We start from the raw sequence: 16078 nt of genomic DNA on the forward strand, positions 1-16078 counted from the left end.
CGATATAAAGGACGTTGTAGTGTGGACGGGTACAGCGTTAAATCGATTTAACGCTCTTTAAATCGATTTAAATGCGTAGTGTAGACCAGGCGTAAGGTAGGGCATTGACTTCAACTGTTCCCTCTGGGCCTTTGTGATGTGAGCTGGGAGTATTCTGAGCAGCTATGGTCTTTTAGCTGCTAGCGCTCAAGGAGGGAGAAGAGAGTTGCTTTCTTCAAACTTTTTGAAACAAAATGTTTGGCTGTCAGGGAGAGAATGTTGTACTCCACCGTCCTGCATCTGGCTTTCAGTGTGCTTGAACACCTAAGCAATTTTTGCAGCTTGTCTTCAAGAAGCCTTTAATATGCTGTGATGTCAATTGTTTTAATTGTAAAAATAAACAAACATCTAGCCTGACTGTGGTGGTTAAGGTAAGGAAACACTACAATAAAATTGCAACATTCCGATTGAAGGAATTTCTGGGAAATTTAACTATTTTCTTCACCTGCAGTTAAACCATTTTGATTTAATTCTTGTGAGTTTCATTAGTCCCTTTCAAACTTACCACTATCCACACCGTAAGAACTGACCTCTATTTTGAGTAACTGTTTTAACAGATTGTTGTAAATACGGGAAAATGTCCCAAGATTATTTCCTCTCCTAGAAGGTCCTTGTTGCTAGTAAGCAAAACCTAGGAACATGACTAGGGGGAGTATATGTGTGTGTGGTATTTTCTGTTTTGTTTTGTTTTTTGTGGGGGGGTTGGGAGGAGGTTGTGGGCATTAAAAGACTGTGTATGAAGTTGTCTTTGTATAAGCATTTTGATAAAGTTCATCTCTGTTCAGTGGAGAAATGGTGGGGGGCAGCCAGTGACTGCAAAATTGGAAAAGAAACTAGAGAGATTTTTATCTAAGCTTCTAAATCACTGTTGGGGGAGTGGGGAGAGGATAGTGGAAATCACTTAAATGTATGCTAAAAGTTTTTTGGCACACTTTAAAGAATATTTACCTATTGTGTGTTCATTTCACTTTCTAACATATCCCTTTTCAATTTTCTGACCTAGTTGTGGCTGAGAAATGTAAGAATTTTGTACTTTGTTGAAAACTTGATTGAAATATGTACTGAGTATATAAACTGAAGATATGGAAATAATGCCTCAACACAATCAGTAGCATGCTGCAGTAGAACCTAGCTAACATTTTACAAATCCACAAATCTGATTCTCTCTGCTGCGAAGCTAGGAGATTTTTTTCTTGTGAAAGATTTATAGCAGAGTGCCAGAATCAAGTCTCGTAATAGGAAGATACTCAGATACTTTTACAAACTATACCTCAGTATTCCTACTTGTATTCAGGAAAGTACTAGTGTAAAATTAAATTATAATGGTCAAATAACAGAATACATTTTATGTTGGTAAATTATCAAGCTGAATAAAACAAGACTTTTTTTTTTTTTTTTTAGTACGCATTAGCAAAGTCCTAGTATATCTGCATTAAATTTCATTTCTTGTACTGGATCCCAGTAAAGCTGAAGACATTGCAAGGTGATGGTCATCAAAAATATTCAGTGTTGCATAAGCCAAGGAACAATGCTTTAAGTGCATCTTGACAGTAAGATGAAATTTATATGCATAGGGAGGATGTGCTTTACATCTTATTCCTTTCTATCTAACATATATGGAGAAGAGAAGTCTTCTAGAGTTTTGATTATATGCACAACTTGTTTGAGATAAATACTTGTATATAAACCACTGTGTATTCTTTAAAATACATTTTGTTCACCTTAAAAGCTGCAACTTTTAATTGCATCTAGTCTCCAGAAGCTGTAAACAGTGTCTGGAGCAGACAGTAATGACAGACCCTGTGCAGCACAGAACCAATTAAAGATGATCTTTAGAAGCATTGCTTGTGCAATTGATATATCCTTGCCTGAGGAGGGAGATCAATCATTTTAGTCTTTCCTGCATTAATAGCATTCTGGATGACAGCAGGTACTTATGTAGTTAACTGATTCCCAGTTGTCTCGGTAGTTTATATTGGTCAGATCCTTAAAGCATAGCAGGGGAGTGAAGTCCCTGTTCCAGTAGCCTTCTGTCTGTTAGTCGAGAGTCTCATGGAGCAAGCTGAATTAGATGTCTGCCCAGGGGGCTGTAATCAGCAGCCTGTGACAGTACTGTGAGCAAGGAAAATGAATTTAACACGCTCCTTGCCTCAATTTTTTTCAGATACTGGCCAGAAGAAGAACCCAGACAAGAAAGATGGGCGACGAATGTCCTTTCAGAAGCCTAAAGGGACTATTGAATATACAGTAAGTTGCTGTTTGGCTGTTTAAATATTGTTTTTGCATAGTAATGTGCATAGTCTTGACGTTTTTGATATGTAATGTAAACAAAATAGCTTTGATTGCCTTTCTTTTCTTCAGTCTGTACTCTACTTCTGATAGTTGATTACCTTATTAGGAATTAAGTAACTAGTACTCTTAATGTTTTCCAGGAGGGATATGAAGCATACTGCAAAAGTGAAACTTTAGTTTTCTATGCAAGTTAAATTAATAGTTGAATAAATGTCAATCAATAGAATTATCTCTTGAAGGCTAATTATTCAATAATTTACAGTACATAACAAACTATAAAATCACTTTCAGCATCATTAACAATCCACTGAATTCAAGAGAAATAATAAAGATAGGGTTAGGTCTGTCTTGGTGGTACCTTTCCAGCATTCTCCTACTAATTTCCATTGATCTATACTTAACAGAGCTGTACTCAGAAGTATCTGAAAATGTATTTCCCCAACAGCATCTGAAAATGGAGCCTTTCTCTGACTGTTATGTTCTTGAAATGACCCTCAAACTGTGCTGCAGTCAGTTTTTCACATTTCTGGTTACTAGGGGAAACTGAAGTGAGAAATATCTCTCTTGTATTGTGTTTTAGGCTATATAATTACTGCATATGAATTTTCAATTAACATGTTGGAAAATCAGTCAAGTAGCTCCTGAACAGTTTCGAAGCTTTGTGATGAAATAAAAATAAATATTTTCTTCTCTAAAAATCTGTAAAGAATAGGCTATAAAGAGGTCTAGTAAAGAAAATTATTGATTTATACAGGAGTTAACTTTGTCACTTTTCTTATCTACTAATACGGATTGCCTTACCTTCAAGAAATATTGTGGGAGGAGTTGGGGAAGTGGGTTCTTTAGATTAGTTCCAAGCTAACTTTATTAGTCTGTTTTACACAGAAAACAAAACTTCTTATGCTGTTTTGCTGTTGAATCTTTATTTTATTAAAATTGCAATGTAAATTTAATCTTTCATATCTTGAATTTTTAAAAATACAAGAAATAGACCATATTTTCTTTACCTTTAATATACATGCAATGTCATAGAAATAATTGCTTCCTAATATCACTGAAATAGCTGGGACAGATTATCAGATGCAACTTTTTAAACCTTAAGTATCAAACTGTCCTTGTACAATTAATAAAACCCTTCTAATACTGCATACAGATATTCTCTTGTGATTTGTATGTATTCAGTTACTCTGACGTGTGGTGAAACAAAATAGGAAAGTGTAACATGCTCTTCTGTAGAATAGTTAATCAAGGGGATGTATTCTAGAAATAACTGTATTTTTGTGCCAGTAAGCACACGGTTCTGTATTGCAATAGCTGAGAAGGTGGTGTGTTTTTTTTGGGGGGTGGAGGGGGAGTTGTATGTCATAACTGAGTTTGAAACTTGTGTGGCTTGAGAGTTTGTTTGCAGTAACATTTTATGCATTGTAGATGATCTCTCCAACAGTACTTACCACTTGATTTAGTGAAGGAAAATAGTTCACATAATATGTCTTCCATTAAAGGGATCCCATTTGTGCATCTGGATCACATGTATTTTGATTTGCTTAAGAGTTCAATATTGGTTAAGTCATGCAGTGGTCTCCTTGGTGAAATTTTTCTGTTCACATGTTCTATTGCATCAGGCTTATGATAGCTTGCAGTAACATGTACACACATTATTGCAAGCTATCGTAAGTTACCATACCAACACTCCATGTGCACACACTGAATTATAGGGCTGTGCAGCCTTTGTATTCAACACATACAATAGGATTTGGGGTTCTGCATCACAGATGGAACCATGATGACCTGCTACCACCCCAGTAACACATGTATGTTCATATTGCACAGATTGAAATACACTTAGATTTCTGATTGCTTCCCTCTTTTTCTATATGTGTGAAGGATTGGGCCTGCTTTATAGCGCCCTCTTCCAACTGGACCCAGGCTGATGCCTGCGGAACTAGCTGTCTTCCTGAGGAAATCCTGCCTGGGGCCCTATCACAGAATCAAGTAGGGTAGTCTCCAGACCAGTTAATTACTGTGGGTTTTATTTCAAGCCTTCTTAATGAGAACAGGATCAGAGCTTCACAGCCTTTCCCCACAAAGCCTGTATGGGTTATGTTCCTTTCCCGCCAAATCTATCCCTTACCCCACGAGTTTATCAACCAAAGTTCCTGGCTCTTACCTCAGAGCCCTTTATGCTAATAGGATTTTTCCCAGTCTCCCTTCTGTCCATCTGTCTCTTGGAGTTGCTCCTCCTAGCAGTTGCTCCAGTCTCTGGCTGGTATTGCTCCCTCCTCTCCCATATCCTTCTCCACCTTTTATGAGGATGAGCCAATTAAGTTACTGGTCTTTTTCCCAGGTGCAGTGGGTGGGGCTAATTAGTCAGCCAACTGCAGGCCTCTAACCCCTGAAGAATACTATTTCTAATGCCTTCCTAACCCCATCCTCACTCCTCATCCTCAAAAAAAGTCGTATCAATAATATATTTTGCTACATGCTATTTTACATCTTTTTGGAGGACACTTGGACCCTATCATTTCTTCCAGCTGTGGATTGTTTACAACAGGGAAAGACTTAAAGTTTTGTATTCTGTAAAACTCATAGAATGAGATGGTATCCTAGACTTTAGAATCATAGACTTTAAGATCAGAAGGGACCATTATGATTTGTCTAGTCTGATGTCCTGCACAACGCAGGCCACAGAATCTCACCCACCCACTCCTATATCAAACCCCTAACCTATGTCTGAGCTATTGAGGTCCTCAAATCATGGTTTAAAGACTTCAAGGTGCAGAGAATCCTCCAGCAAGTAACCCTTGCCCCACGCTGCAGAGTAAGGTGAAAACCCCACAGGGCCTCTGCCACTCTACCCTGGAGGAAAATTCCTTGTCGACCCCAAATATGACCATCAGCTAAACCCTGAGCATGTGGGCAAGACTCAGCAGCCAGACACACAGGAAATAATTCTCTGTAGTAACTCAGATCCCACCGCAGTGAACAGCATATCACAGGCCATTGGGCATATTTACTGCTAATAGTCAAAGATCAGTTAATTTCCAAAATTAGGCTATCCCATCATCCCCTCCCCTCCATAAACTTATCAAGCTCCGTCTTTTGCCCCCACTACTCCCCTTGGAAGGCTGTTCCAGAACTTCACTCTGATGGCTAGTACCTTCATCTAATTTCAAGTCTAAACTTCCTGATGGCGAGTTTATATCCATTTGTTCTTGTGTCCACGTTGGTACTGAGCTTAAATAATTCCTCTCCCTGCCTGATATTTATCCCTCTGATATATTTATGGAGAGCAATCATATCTCCCCTCTGCCTTCTTTTGGTTAGGCTAAACAAGCCAAGCTCTTTAAGTCTCCTTTCAGAAGACAGGTTTTGCATTCCTTGGATCATCCTAGTAGCCCTTCTCTGTACCTGTTCCAGTTTGAATTCATCCTTTTTAAACATAGGAGACCAGAACCGCACACGCTATTCCAGATGAGGTCTCCTCAGTGCCTTGTATAACGGTGCTAACGCCTCCTTATCTTTACTGGAAATACTTTGCCGGATGCATCCCAGGATCTCATTAGCTTTTTTCACAGCCATATCACATTGACGGCTCATAGTCATCCTGTGATGAACCAATACTCCGAGGTCCTTCTCCTTCTCTGTTACTTCCAACTGATGTGACCCCAGCTTATAACAAAAATTCTTATTAATCCCTAAATGCATGACCTTGCACTTTTCACTATTAAATTTCATCCTGTTACTATTACGCCAGTTTAGTAGGTCATCCAGATCTTCCTGTACGATATCTTGGTCCTTCTCTGTATTGGCAATACCTCCCAGCTTTGTGTCATCTGCAAACTTTATTAGCACATTCCCACTTTTTGTGCTAAGGTCAGTAATAAAAAGATTAAATAAGATTGGTCCCCAAACCGATCCCTGAGGAACTCCACTAGTAACCTCCTTCCAGCCTACAGTTCATCTTTCAGCATGATCTGTTGTAGTCTCCCCTTTAACCAGTTCCTTATCCACCTTTCAATTTTCATATTGATCCCCATCTTTTCCAATTTAGCTAATAGTTCCTCATGTGGAACCATATCAGATGCCTTACTGAAATCAAGGTAAATTAGATCTACTGCGTTTCCTTTGTCTAAAAGAATTGTTACCCTCTCTAAGAAGGAAATCATGTTGGTTTGACACGATCTACCTTCTGTAAAACCATGTTGTATTTTGTCCCAATTACCATTGACCTCAATGTCCTTAACTACTTTCTCCTTCAAATTTTTTTCCAAGACCCTGCATACTACAGATGTCAAAATAACAGACTTGTAGTTACTCGGATCACTTTTCTTTTCTTTTTCCTTAAAAATAGGAACTGTGTGAGCAATTCTGCAGTCATACGGTAGAACCCCTGAGTCTACAGATTTATTAAAAATTCTTGCTAATGGGCTTGCAATTTCATGTGCCAGTTCCTTTAATGTTCTTGGATGAAGATTATCTGGGCTCCTCAAACATTAAGCTGTTCGAGTTTGGCTTCTACCTCTGATGTGGTAATATCTACCTCCATATCCTCATTCCCATTTGTCATCCTACCATTCTCTCTAAATTCCTCATTAGCCTCATTAAAGACTGAGGCAAAGTATTTGTTTAGATATTGGGCCATGCCTAGATTATCCTTAACCTCCACTCCATCCTCAGTGTTTAGTGTTCCTACGTCTTCTTCCTTTGTTTGGTTTTCTTATTTATATAGCTATGTATGGAGGAGAGAGAGCTCACTGGTTTGAGCATTGGCCTGCTAAACCTAGGGTTGTGAGTTCAATCCTTGAATTCTTAGGGCTCTGGGGCAAAATTGGTACTTGGTCCTGCTAGTGAAGGCAGGGTGCTAGACTCGATGACCTTTCAGGGTCCCTTCCAGTTCTGTGAGATAGGTATATCTCCATTTATTATTAACCTTTTACTATTGGTTTTAATTCCCTTTGCAGGTCCAACTCTGCATTGCTTTTGGCCTTTCTCACTTTTTATCCCTACATGTTCTGACCTCAATAAGGTAGCTTTCCTTGCTTATTCCTCCCATCTTCCACTCCTTGTAGGCTTCCTGCTTTTTCTTAATCCCCTCTCTGAGATGCTTGGTCTGCAACTCCTGCCTGTGACTTTTTTCCCCCTTTCTTGGGCTGCAGGCTTCTGATAGTTTATGCATCTTTTGACTTGAAGTGATTCTAAGCCTTCTCCGTCTTTAGCTCCACAAGTTCTTCAGTCCAATCCACTTCCCTACCCAATTTCCTTAATTCTTTTAAGTTAACCCTTTTGAAATCAAAAATCCCAGTCACAGATCTTTTTTGTTTATCCTTCCATTTAGTTTAAACTGCATTAGCTCATGATCACTCGAACCAAGGTTGTCCCCTACAACTATTTCTTCTATGAGGTCCTCACTACTCACCAAAACCAAATCTAAAATGGCATCCCCTCTTGTTGGTGCAGCAACTGCTTGGTGAAGGAATCCATTTGCTATCGCATCCAGGAAAATCTGTGCCCTATTAGTATTAATAGCACTTGTCCTCCAGTTTATATCTCCCATGATCACACAACTCCCCATTAGTATTTATTTCATTAAAAACATTAAAGAGGTCTCTCTCCATATCCAGATCAGATCCCGGTAATCTGTAGCACACCACAAGTAATATCCCAAGGGAGGCTCTAGTAGCTTTCTTCCTCAATGTGATTTTTGCCCAGTGAGACTGTCTTATCCATTCCATCCCTTCTTATTTCTTTACGGTCTACCTCATCATTGATATACAATGCTACTCCACCACCTTTGCCTTTATTTCTATCTTTCCTAAACAGCACATACCCTTCAATACTATTACACCATCTTTCTGTTATCCCTACGGTATCTGGTTTCACCTCCTGCACCAGTAACTCTAGTTCCTCCATTTTGTTACCTAGGCTCCACGCACTGGTGTACAAACATCTTAATTTTTGCTGTTTGACTTTCCTCACATTCTTTGTCTGATTAGGCCCAGACTTTCTACCACCAGTATCACCTATTAGACTGGTATCTAAACTACCATTCATCCTTATGTTCATTCTCCTACCCACGGCTGTATCCTTTCTTCCTTTGTTTTCTTCCGTCTCAATATTAAAATCTGGCGTGGAGATTACCTGGACATCTCCCCCCAGTTGCTAGTTTAAAGCTCTCTTAATCAGTTGTGCCAGCCTCCATCCTAGAAGTCTATTTCCCTCCCTGCTCACGTGAAGTCTGTCCTGAGAGAACAGTCCTCTGTCCATGAATGCCTTTCAATGGCCATACATCCCAAAGCCCTACTTCATAGTACCACTGCCTGAGCCATCTGTTGATCGTCATAATCTTGTCAGACCTTTGTTGTCCTCTCTAGGAACAAGCAGAATCCCACCGAAGATCCACCTGAGCTATATTGTTCACATATGCATAGTCAGTGTATTTGATTCTAAAAACAGCAACAATTCATAACAAAAATTAGTTGTTCTGGGGCAAATCTCGAAGTCAGACGTAAAAAATCATAGCATACAACTTTTGGACCCTTTTGCCCTTTCTTCTGGTAATTAGCGTCAACTTGGAAAAACTCTCTCTGCATCTGTCAATTCACAAGGCAGTGCCAGGAGATACCATACTGGGGTCCTGTGTTAGCCATGCCTGTACTACTGTCTTGGATAGATAATTGGCTTTGCATGATACAAAGAAATCTGGTCTCATCAGAAATCACTACTATTGTAAATATCAGATTCTTTAATTGTAGGATTTCTCTCCTTTTCTAAATATCAGTCATCTGAGAAACATAAAAGGATGCATCATCTGCTTTAAAGTTCCCGATTACAGTGGCTGTTCCTACTCAATTGTCTCTGAAACCTGATACGTTGCTCTGTAAAATTTCCTGAAACTATGTTCTGGGTTCTGTTGCTTAATAGACTACTTCTAGTAGAGAGACAATGTGGGTGAGAGAATACCTTTTATTGGACCATTTCTGCTGACGAGAGAGACAGATCTCTTCTTTCAGGTCACCTTGTCTCTCTCATACCCTGGGACTAATATGGCTACAACAATATTGCATACTGCTTCTAGTAGGTAGCAGCACTAAACCTACAGAGATCATTAAGTGTGTTTTCATACTACTAATATCTTACGTATATGACTCCCACTACTGTAGTAACTGAGAGCTTCAATTTTTAATGCATTTATTTTCATACGATTTGTGTTTAGGTTGCAGCATATAGTAAAGAGCTTTCACGTGTTAGACTCATGCCTGATACATGATAAAAGCAACCATATTTTGGACATTCAAGTGCATCTGGAAAGAATTTTTGTTTGGCTGATTCTGTGCATGGTGGCTGGCTTATTTTAGGGGAGAGGATCAGGAGAGAGGGCTAGGAATATAGGACTAATGGGCCAATATTTTTGTTTTGTAGGGATTTTTGCTAATCTGTCATGGAGGCTCCAAAGAAGGCTTGTTTTAGGTAGCAATTTTAAACATACTAGTATAAGCACCTCTGCTACATATTCCTCAGACTTTAATGCACCAAAAACTTTTATGCTTGATTTTTATTGTTAGATATGTATGCTAGACATATTTCTGGATACCTCATCCATCCAAAGGTCCCGATCCTTCAAATTCCTAGTGAATTTGGCAATCTTTTTTTCTTCCTGCTTTCTGCCTCCCCCATTTCTTTTTCCCAGGAGATCAGGCTGACCTAAAAAAGGTGGATCTTCATGCTGACTTGCTTCAAATAGTCCACTTCTTGCATGACTTCCTAAGAGTCTGTTTTACCACTTTTATTCTATTGATGGTTCTTGTTTCATGACATTAAGTCTGGAAGAAATTAGACTTAAGAAGGTGTATGAGAAGATTGATAGATGCTGTGACCCCGGTTGCTGGAGCGGCAATACTGAGAATGCTTAGTCAGAGCAAACTGCTATAGTCCGGTGGGCACAGACAATCCCCGAAACTGGTGGTTTATTCTATAATCAGGTTTCACTAAACCAGTAACAAAACAGCTTCTGTACTACCTTACTGGTTACCAAGAAGCCCTTTAAGCTATACAGCAGGGGTCTCAAACTCCTGGCCCACGGGCCATCTGTGGCCTGCCAGCTTCCCCAATGTGGGCCGCAGGGCTCCAGTAGTTTTGGGGCCGGGTCTCTCCCTTGGCCCCACCTGCTGCCCTGGATGCTTCCCCCTCTGGGGCCCCGACAGCACAGCGGAGCTTAGCAGCATCTGCCTGCTCACACAAGTGTCTGCCAGACCCTCCCTGCGGCCCAGGGGTGGGGCTGTGCCTCTGCACGCTGCCTCCGCCCTGAGCGCCCCTGCGGCCAATGGGACGCTGTGGGGGTGGTGCCTGGAGGCGGACACATGCGGAGGCCCCTCAGCTCACTCCGCCTTGGAGCCCCAGGTAAGTGATGCATCCTCCCAGAGCCTGCACCCCCATCCTCTCCTGCCCCCAGACTCCCTCCCAGAGCCTGCACCTGGTCCTCACACCTCCTTCCGCCTCCAAACTCCTTCCTGGAGGCTGCATCCCCTACCCCAGACCACCTCCCCCACCTAAACTCTGTCCCAGAGCCTTAGGCAGGTGGGTGATGGAGTTTTTGGGGGGCGGTTCTGGGCAGCATGAATGATATTGGCCCGCTGGGAGGATTTGAGGACTGGCACAGACCCTAAGGTAAATTGAGTTTGAGACCCCTGCTATACAGCCTTTGGCTCACATTGAGACAGTCAAGTCTAATATAGTGTTGGTTAGTTACAGCCTTATTCACCATATATAAAGTTTTACCAATCCCAAAGATCGGGCGTATTGCCCACCAGGTCAGTGAATATTTCAGCTCTTGCCCAAGTGCATACTTAGAGCCAGTCCGTATTAACTAAATCTAGGATTCATTAAAAGAGTTGCTATGATTAAAGATCATTATACATACATATATGAATGGAGTTCTTATGTCAATTTCATAGCACATGGTGAAGCTGCTGATTTTTGCAAAAATCTTTCTGGAATCAATTTAAAAAGTTATAGTCCAGTTGACAGTCCGTGTGCAGAGAGCTTATTCAAATTCTTCCATGAGAGTTTTCAGAGTGGATCCAGAATAACCTGGAGACCTCAGTCTTGTGGGCTTATACTTCCCCTATCAAAGTTTAAGCAGATCTGAGATAGCAAGGATCTGTCCTGAGACTTCCTTTATAGCTGAAATTCAGCAGTGGTCTCCGCAGGCCCTCCTGGGCTGAAGAGGCGTTCATGTATAATGTTGCTTTGAAGCTAATCTATTTTCTAGGCATACAAGGGTAACTAGGTGCATGAACCAGTTCGCAGGTAGTCTACTACAGACTTCAAACAGAAATGAAAACAATAATATTACACCACAAGTCCCATCTAAATAATGATATCCGCTTTTGATCTCTGAATCAATAGGCTGTTTAGCATCTACAAGCTCATTAAATCACATTTTTAAACTTCTAACAAGATACAGGTAAGCACAGACAAATATAGTTAGTATTTAATTCTCTACTGGTACAGGCCTACATGTCAAAGCTTCTAGTCTATTTAACATGGCTTTGCTAGCTATCTACAAGGAATGTCCCTGTTTAGTATTTCAGTGTTCTTCTAATATGTCCTTACGGGTGGCTTTTAAGTCATCCAGCCTGCTGGTTGCTTAACCCTCACTGGTTCAGCATCACAGAAGATTGTAAACTCTCAATAGCTTAAAGACGCCCTACACTTGAGTGTCTGAGGACCCTTGCCTGAATCCTTGTGGGTCTTCAGGTCCGGTCTTTGGCACACACTCATTTTGATGACCTGTCTAGCCAAATGTAAGAGTGAAAGTGCAAACTGAATATTTGATATGTCCCTTGTAATGGACCGATCAAGTAGCTTGCCTGTAAGTTTTTACTAAAACTTTTGATCATAATTACAGTAACTCTTCACTTAACATCCTCCCACTTAATGTTGTTTCAAAGTTATGTCATTGCTGAATTAGGGAACATGCTTGTTTTAAAATGTCATTTGGTTGCCTGCTCTGTCCACTGCTTGTAAGATTCTGTGGAAGAGCAGCGACTTTACAAGGGAGCATTGCACAAGTTCCTCTTCTCCACCTCCTTCCCCTCCCTCCCAGTGCTTCCTCTACTGTCAAACAGCTGTTTGTTATTGTTTAGGACTTTCTGGGAGGGAAGAGGAAGAGCAGAAAAGTGCTATGTCTCTGCCCTCGTCCCCCCCATAAAATCCTAAGCGCGAAGCACTGGGAGGGAGGGGGAGGATCAGGGAAGCGCCACGTCTCTGCTCCTGTCCCTCCTTCCCAGAAAGTTCTAAGCACCACCAAACAGTTGTTTAGTGGCGCTTAGGACTTTGGGCGGGAGCGGGGATGTGACGTACTCCGGAGAGGAGGTGGAATGGGGGTGGGAAGAGGTGGGCCTGGAGTGGAGCGGGGACAGGAAGAGGCGGGCCTGGAGCATCCTCTGGGAAAGTCGGCACCTGTTCTTCTCAGGAGAAGCTGCTGCTACTGCTGCGAAGGTGCTTCCTAGCATCCTTGCCTGCAGCAGGCTGTGCCTGTTTCAGATTTATCCAGGGGCACTTCCCAACCACAGTACAGTACTGTACAGTATATAATGCCTCTTGTCTGCCCCCAAAAAATTTCCTTGGGACCTAACCCCCTGCATTTACATTAAATATTAGGGGAAATTGGATTCGTTTTCACTTAAAGTTGCATTTTTCAGGAACATAATTACAACATTGAGTGAGGAGTTACTGTACTGAAAATGGTTTCCAGTAGTTGCAGAAAACTTGTGTCTGGGTGCTTCACTCTGATAGCTCACTTGATGGACTTAACTAAAATCAGTACCCTTAGGAAATCCTCACTGTGAGAGAAACTGGTGTTCAAAAACATGTCAAGCAATGAAGTGGCCAGTAGTGCCTCTCTTTTGACAAGTTTCACCTGTGTCTACCCTCAGTGGTTGCATGGTATGGAAGATACCAAGTGCAGGACTGTGTACTGGCAGCTAGCCTTACTCCTTTTGTGCTGGATGAGTGGTTGTTGGGTTTTTTTCTTCCTTTTCCCCCTGCACTCTACCCCATGTGAGTGGATTGAGAGAATGTGGCTTCTACCGAGTACAGGTTTTTTATGTTTTGGAGGGAGGAAGAGAGGAGAAGAGCGTCTAACACAGGGGTCGGCAACCTTTCAGAAGTGGTGTGCCGAGTCTTCATTTATTCACTCTAATTTAAGGTTTCGCGTGCCAGTAATACATTTTAACATTTTAAAAAGGTCTCTTTCTATAAGTCTATAATACACTAACTAAACTATTGTTGTATGTAAAGTAAATAACATTTTTAAAATGTTTAAGAAGCTTCATTTAAAATTAAATTAAAATGCAGAGCCCCCTGGAGCAGTGGTCAGGACCCGTCAGTGTGAGTGCCACTGAAAAACAGCTTGCGTGCCGCCTTTGGCACACCTGCCATAGGTTGCCTACCCCTGGTCTAACAGTTCATGTGCTCCATCTGATCACCAGCCGGAAGGTAAATAACTCCATGTTTGTGGCTTTGTTCTCCACTGACTTGCATCTTTTGTAATTGCATCTATGCAAAGTGAGTGTAAAATGCTACCAGATTAGAACTTTACACTTGCTTTGATAGATGTAAGTAACTACACAAGGTGCAAGTCAGTGGAGAATAAGGCCGAATACATTCTCATAGCTGAAATGGAGCTAGTCTGGTGACTAACTCATAGATAGCAAAGCTAGGAGGAGAGCTTTTGGGGGTGTGGCTTTTTGCTTTTTGTTTTTAATTAAAATGAAAACACAACCTTCTCAGAAAAGAGGAAGCAAAGTTCCATGTTTGCTTGTTAATAGTCTGTGGTGTAGACCAGACTGAGCGGTCCTCAATTTGTTCTATAGGTTTATCAAATGTGCTTCTATTTTAATTGTGTGTTTAGGAACTTGGATATAAAAAGGGTGGTGAAAAGGAGTCAGACTTGCTCACTGAAAATCTTTTGATAACTCCAAAATGTTTTTTGGAACAATTGGCCTGCTCAGGACTGGCTTATAGTGAGATATTGCTGTGTGTTGGAAATAGATGTTAGATTATGGTGGTACTTGCATGAAAATTGAATTACCCTGCAGTTTAAATAGAGTGTACTTTTTTGCTCATCTTAAATCATAGAAGTTGACTAATGGTACAAGTTTATCCAGTTTAGCAACTAACAATTGAGTTCTATTGTGTGTATGAACATTGTTAGATGAAAGCCAAAGCAACTTTACATAATGAATTTTAATGAATGTTAGTGTGTAGAGCTCTAGATACAACACTTTACTTTCTGACTTGACTGTCAACTTATTGCCATGTCTGTAATGAACAATAAATGCCTGGCTCTTGTTATGTTCCTCTGTGGTATTTGGTTTTGTAATACTAATTAAAAAGTGACATTTGGAATAATGGAGTTCTTTACTTATGCATAAACGCATTCAAAAATGTCAACATCACCAAGGAATATTGAAATATTAAGATGTTCATTCTTGCATACATGACTCTAGAAGTTTCCAAATGTCAGTTGAGCAGTTGGTTACAAAATAACTAAGTTTGCACATGGCAGAAAGCGTCTAGATAATTAACTTCTTGCATCAACCTATTATGTCAGTGTACACACTACAGCCTCGCTTCTGCCGACATAAGTGTCCTTCTGCACCGGCATAATAACCCCACCTCCACAAGAGGCGTAAGCTTATTTTGTGTAGTTAGGCCAATGCAGTGTCCCTGTAGACACTGTTACATTCTTGTGAATTTCACTGTTCGGCTAGACTGAACATAGGTTGATTTCAGTTTACAGGGTAGACATACCCTTAATTGCGTTCACATGGTAGAATCACTTCCACGTTAGCCTTTTTTCTAAAGTAAAGAAATACTTTGGCGTCCAAAATTGCAGTTTAAGAGCATATGATTGTGATGTGTTCTCAGATATGTCAAAAAATCATCCCTGAGGCTTCCACCTTTTGACTTTGACTGTTTAAAAAAACAGAAATGGGAAATATGTGGATAAACTAACTCTTTCCTAAAGAAAAGCCACTCTGCTAATCGTACTTAGTGAAATTTTACTAGTAGTGCCAGTTTCTTCCAGTCCCCTGGGATAGAAATTACAAGGTACAAGGGAGAACATGGAGCTGCGGAAGGAGAACTTCCTTCAAAGCTGCCTTTTTTATTCATCCTTATGATCTGGCTGAAAGAATTTTCCAGCTCCTTGTTGTAGCAAAAGATAATGAATTAAACCTCACAGACCTACTCCTTCTTCCTGGAAAGCCATATTTCTTCTTCGAGTGCTTGCTCATATCCATTCCAGTTAGGTGTGCGCGCACCGCGTGCACGTTCGTCAAAGATTTTTACCCTAGCAACACTCGGTGGGCCGGCAGGGCGCCCCCTGGAGTGGCGCTGCCATGGCACCCGATATATACCCCTGCCGGCCCATCCGCGCCTCAGTTCCTTCTTACCGCCTGTGTCGGTGGTTGGAACAGTGGAGTGCGGCTTAGCTGATCTCCACCTCCCTAGCTCTTCGCTCGTTTATATATAGTTATTGTGTACATAGTTTTCCATAGTTCTTGTTAACTTTTTTGTATTGTTAGTTTATAGTAGTGGTGTATATATAGTTAGAGGGTCGGGGGCTAGCCCCTTCTCCTCCCCTGGTACCGGGGCCCATGCCCGGTTCTCTGGGCTTCAGACCTTGCACAGGCTGTCATCAGCCGATGCCCACAGGAGATCCGCACGACTCCTGTTTAAA

General features: G+C 41.1%; 1 protein-coding gene across 3 annotated transcripts in view; it reads left to right on the plus strand.

The window, feature by feature from the left end:
• Positions 1-16078, plus strand: part of OXR1 (oxidation resistance 1) — a 542358-nt gene that overhangs the window by 399634 nt on the left and 126646 nt on the right. For all 3 annotated transcript variants that reach the window (XM_075063185.1, XM_075063184.1, XM_075063186.1), the window contains one exon: positions 2204-2286. In XM_075063185.1, coding sequence (XP_074919286.1) covers positions 2204-2286 — 83 coding nt within the window. The remainder of the gene's footprint in view (positions 1-2203; positions 2287-16078) is intronic.

Source organism: Chelonoidis abingdonii, chromosome 2 (genome assembly GCF_003597395.2).
Source record: "Chelonoidis abingdonii isolate Lonesome George chromosome 2, CheloAbing_2.0, whole genome shotgun sequence".
Taxonomy (NCBI): Eukaryota; Metazoa; Chordata; order Testudines; family Testudinidae; genus Chelonoidis; species Chelonoidis abingdonii.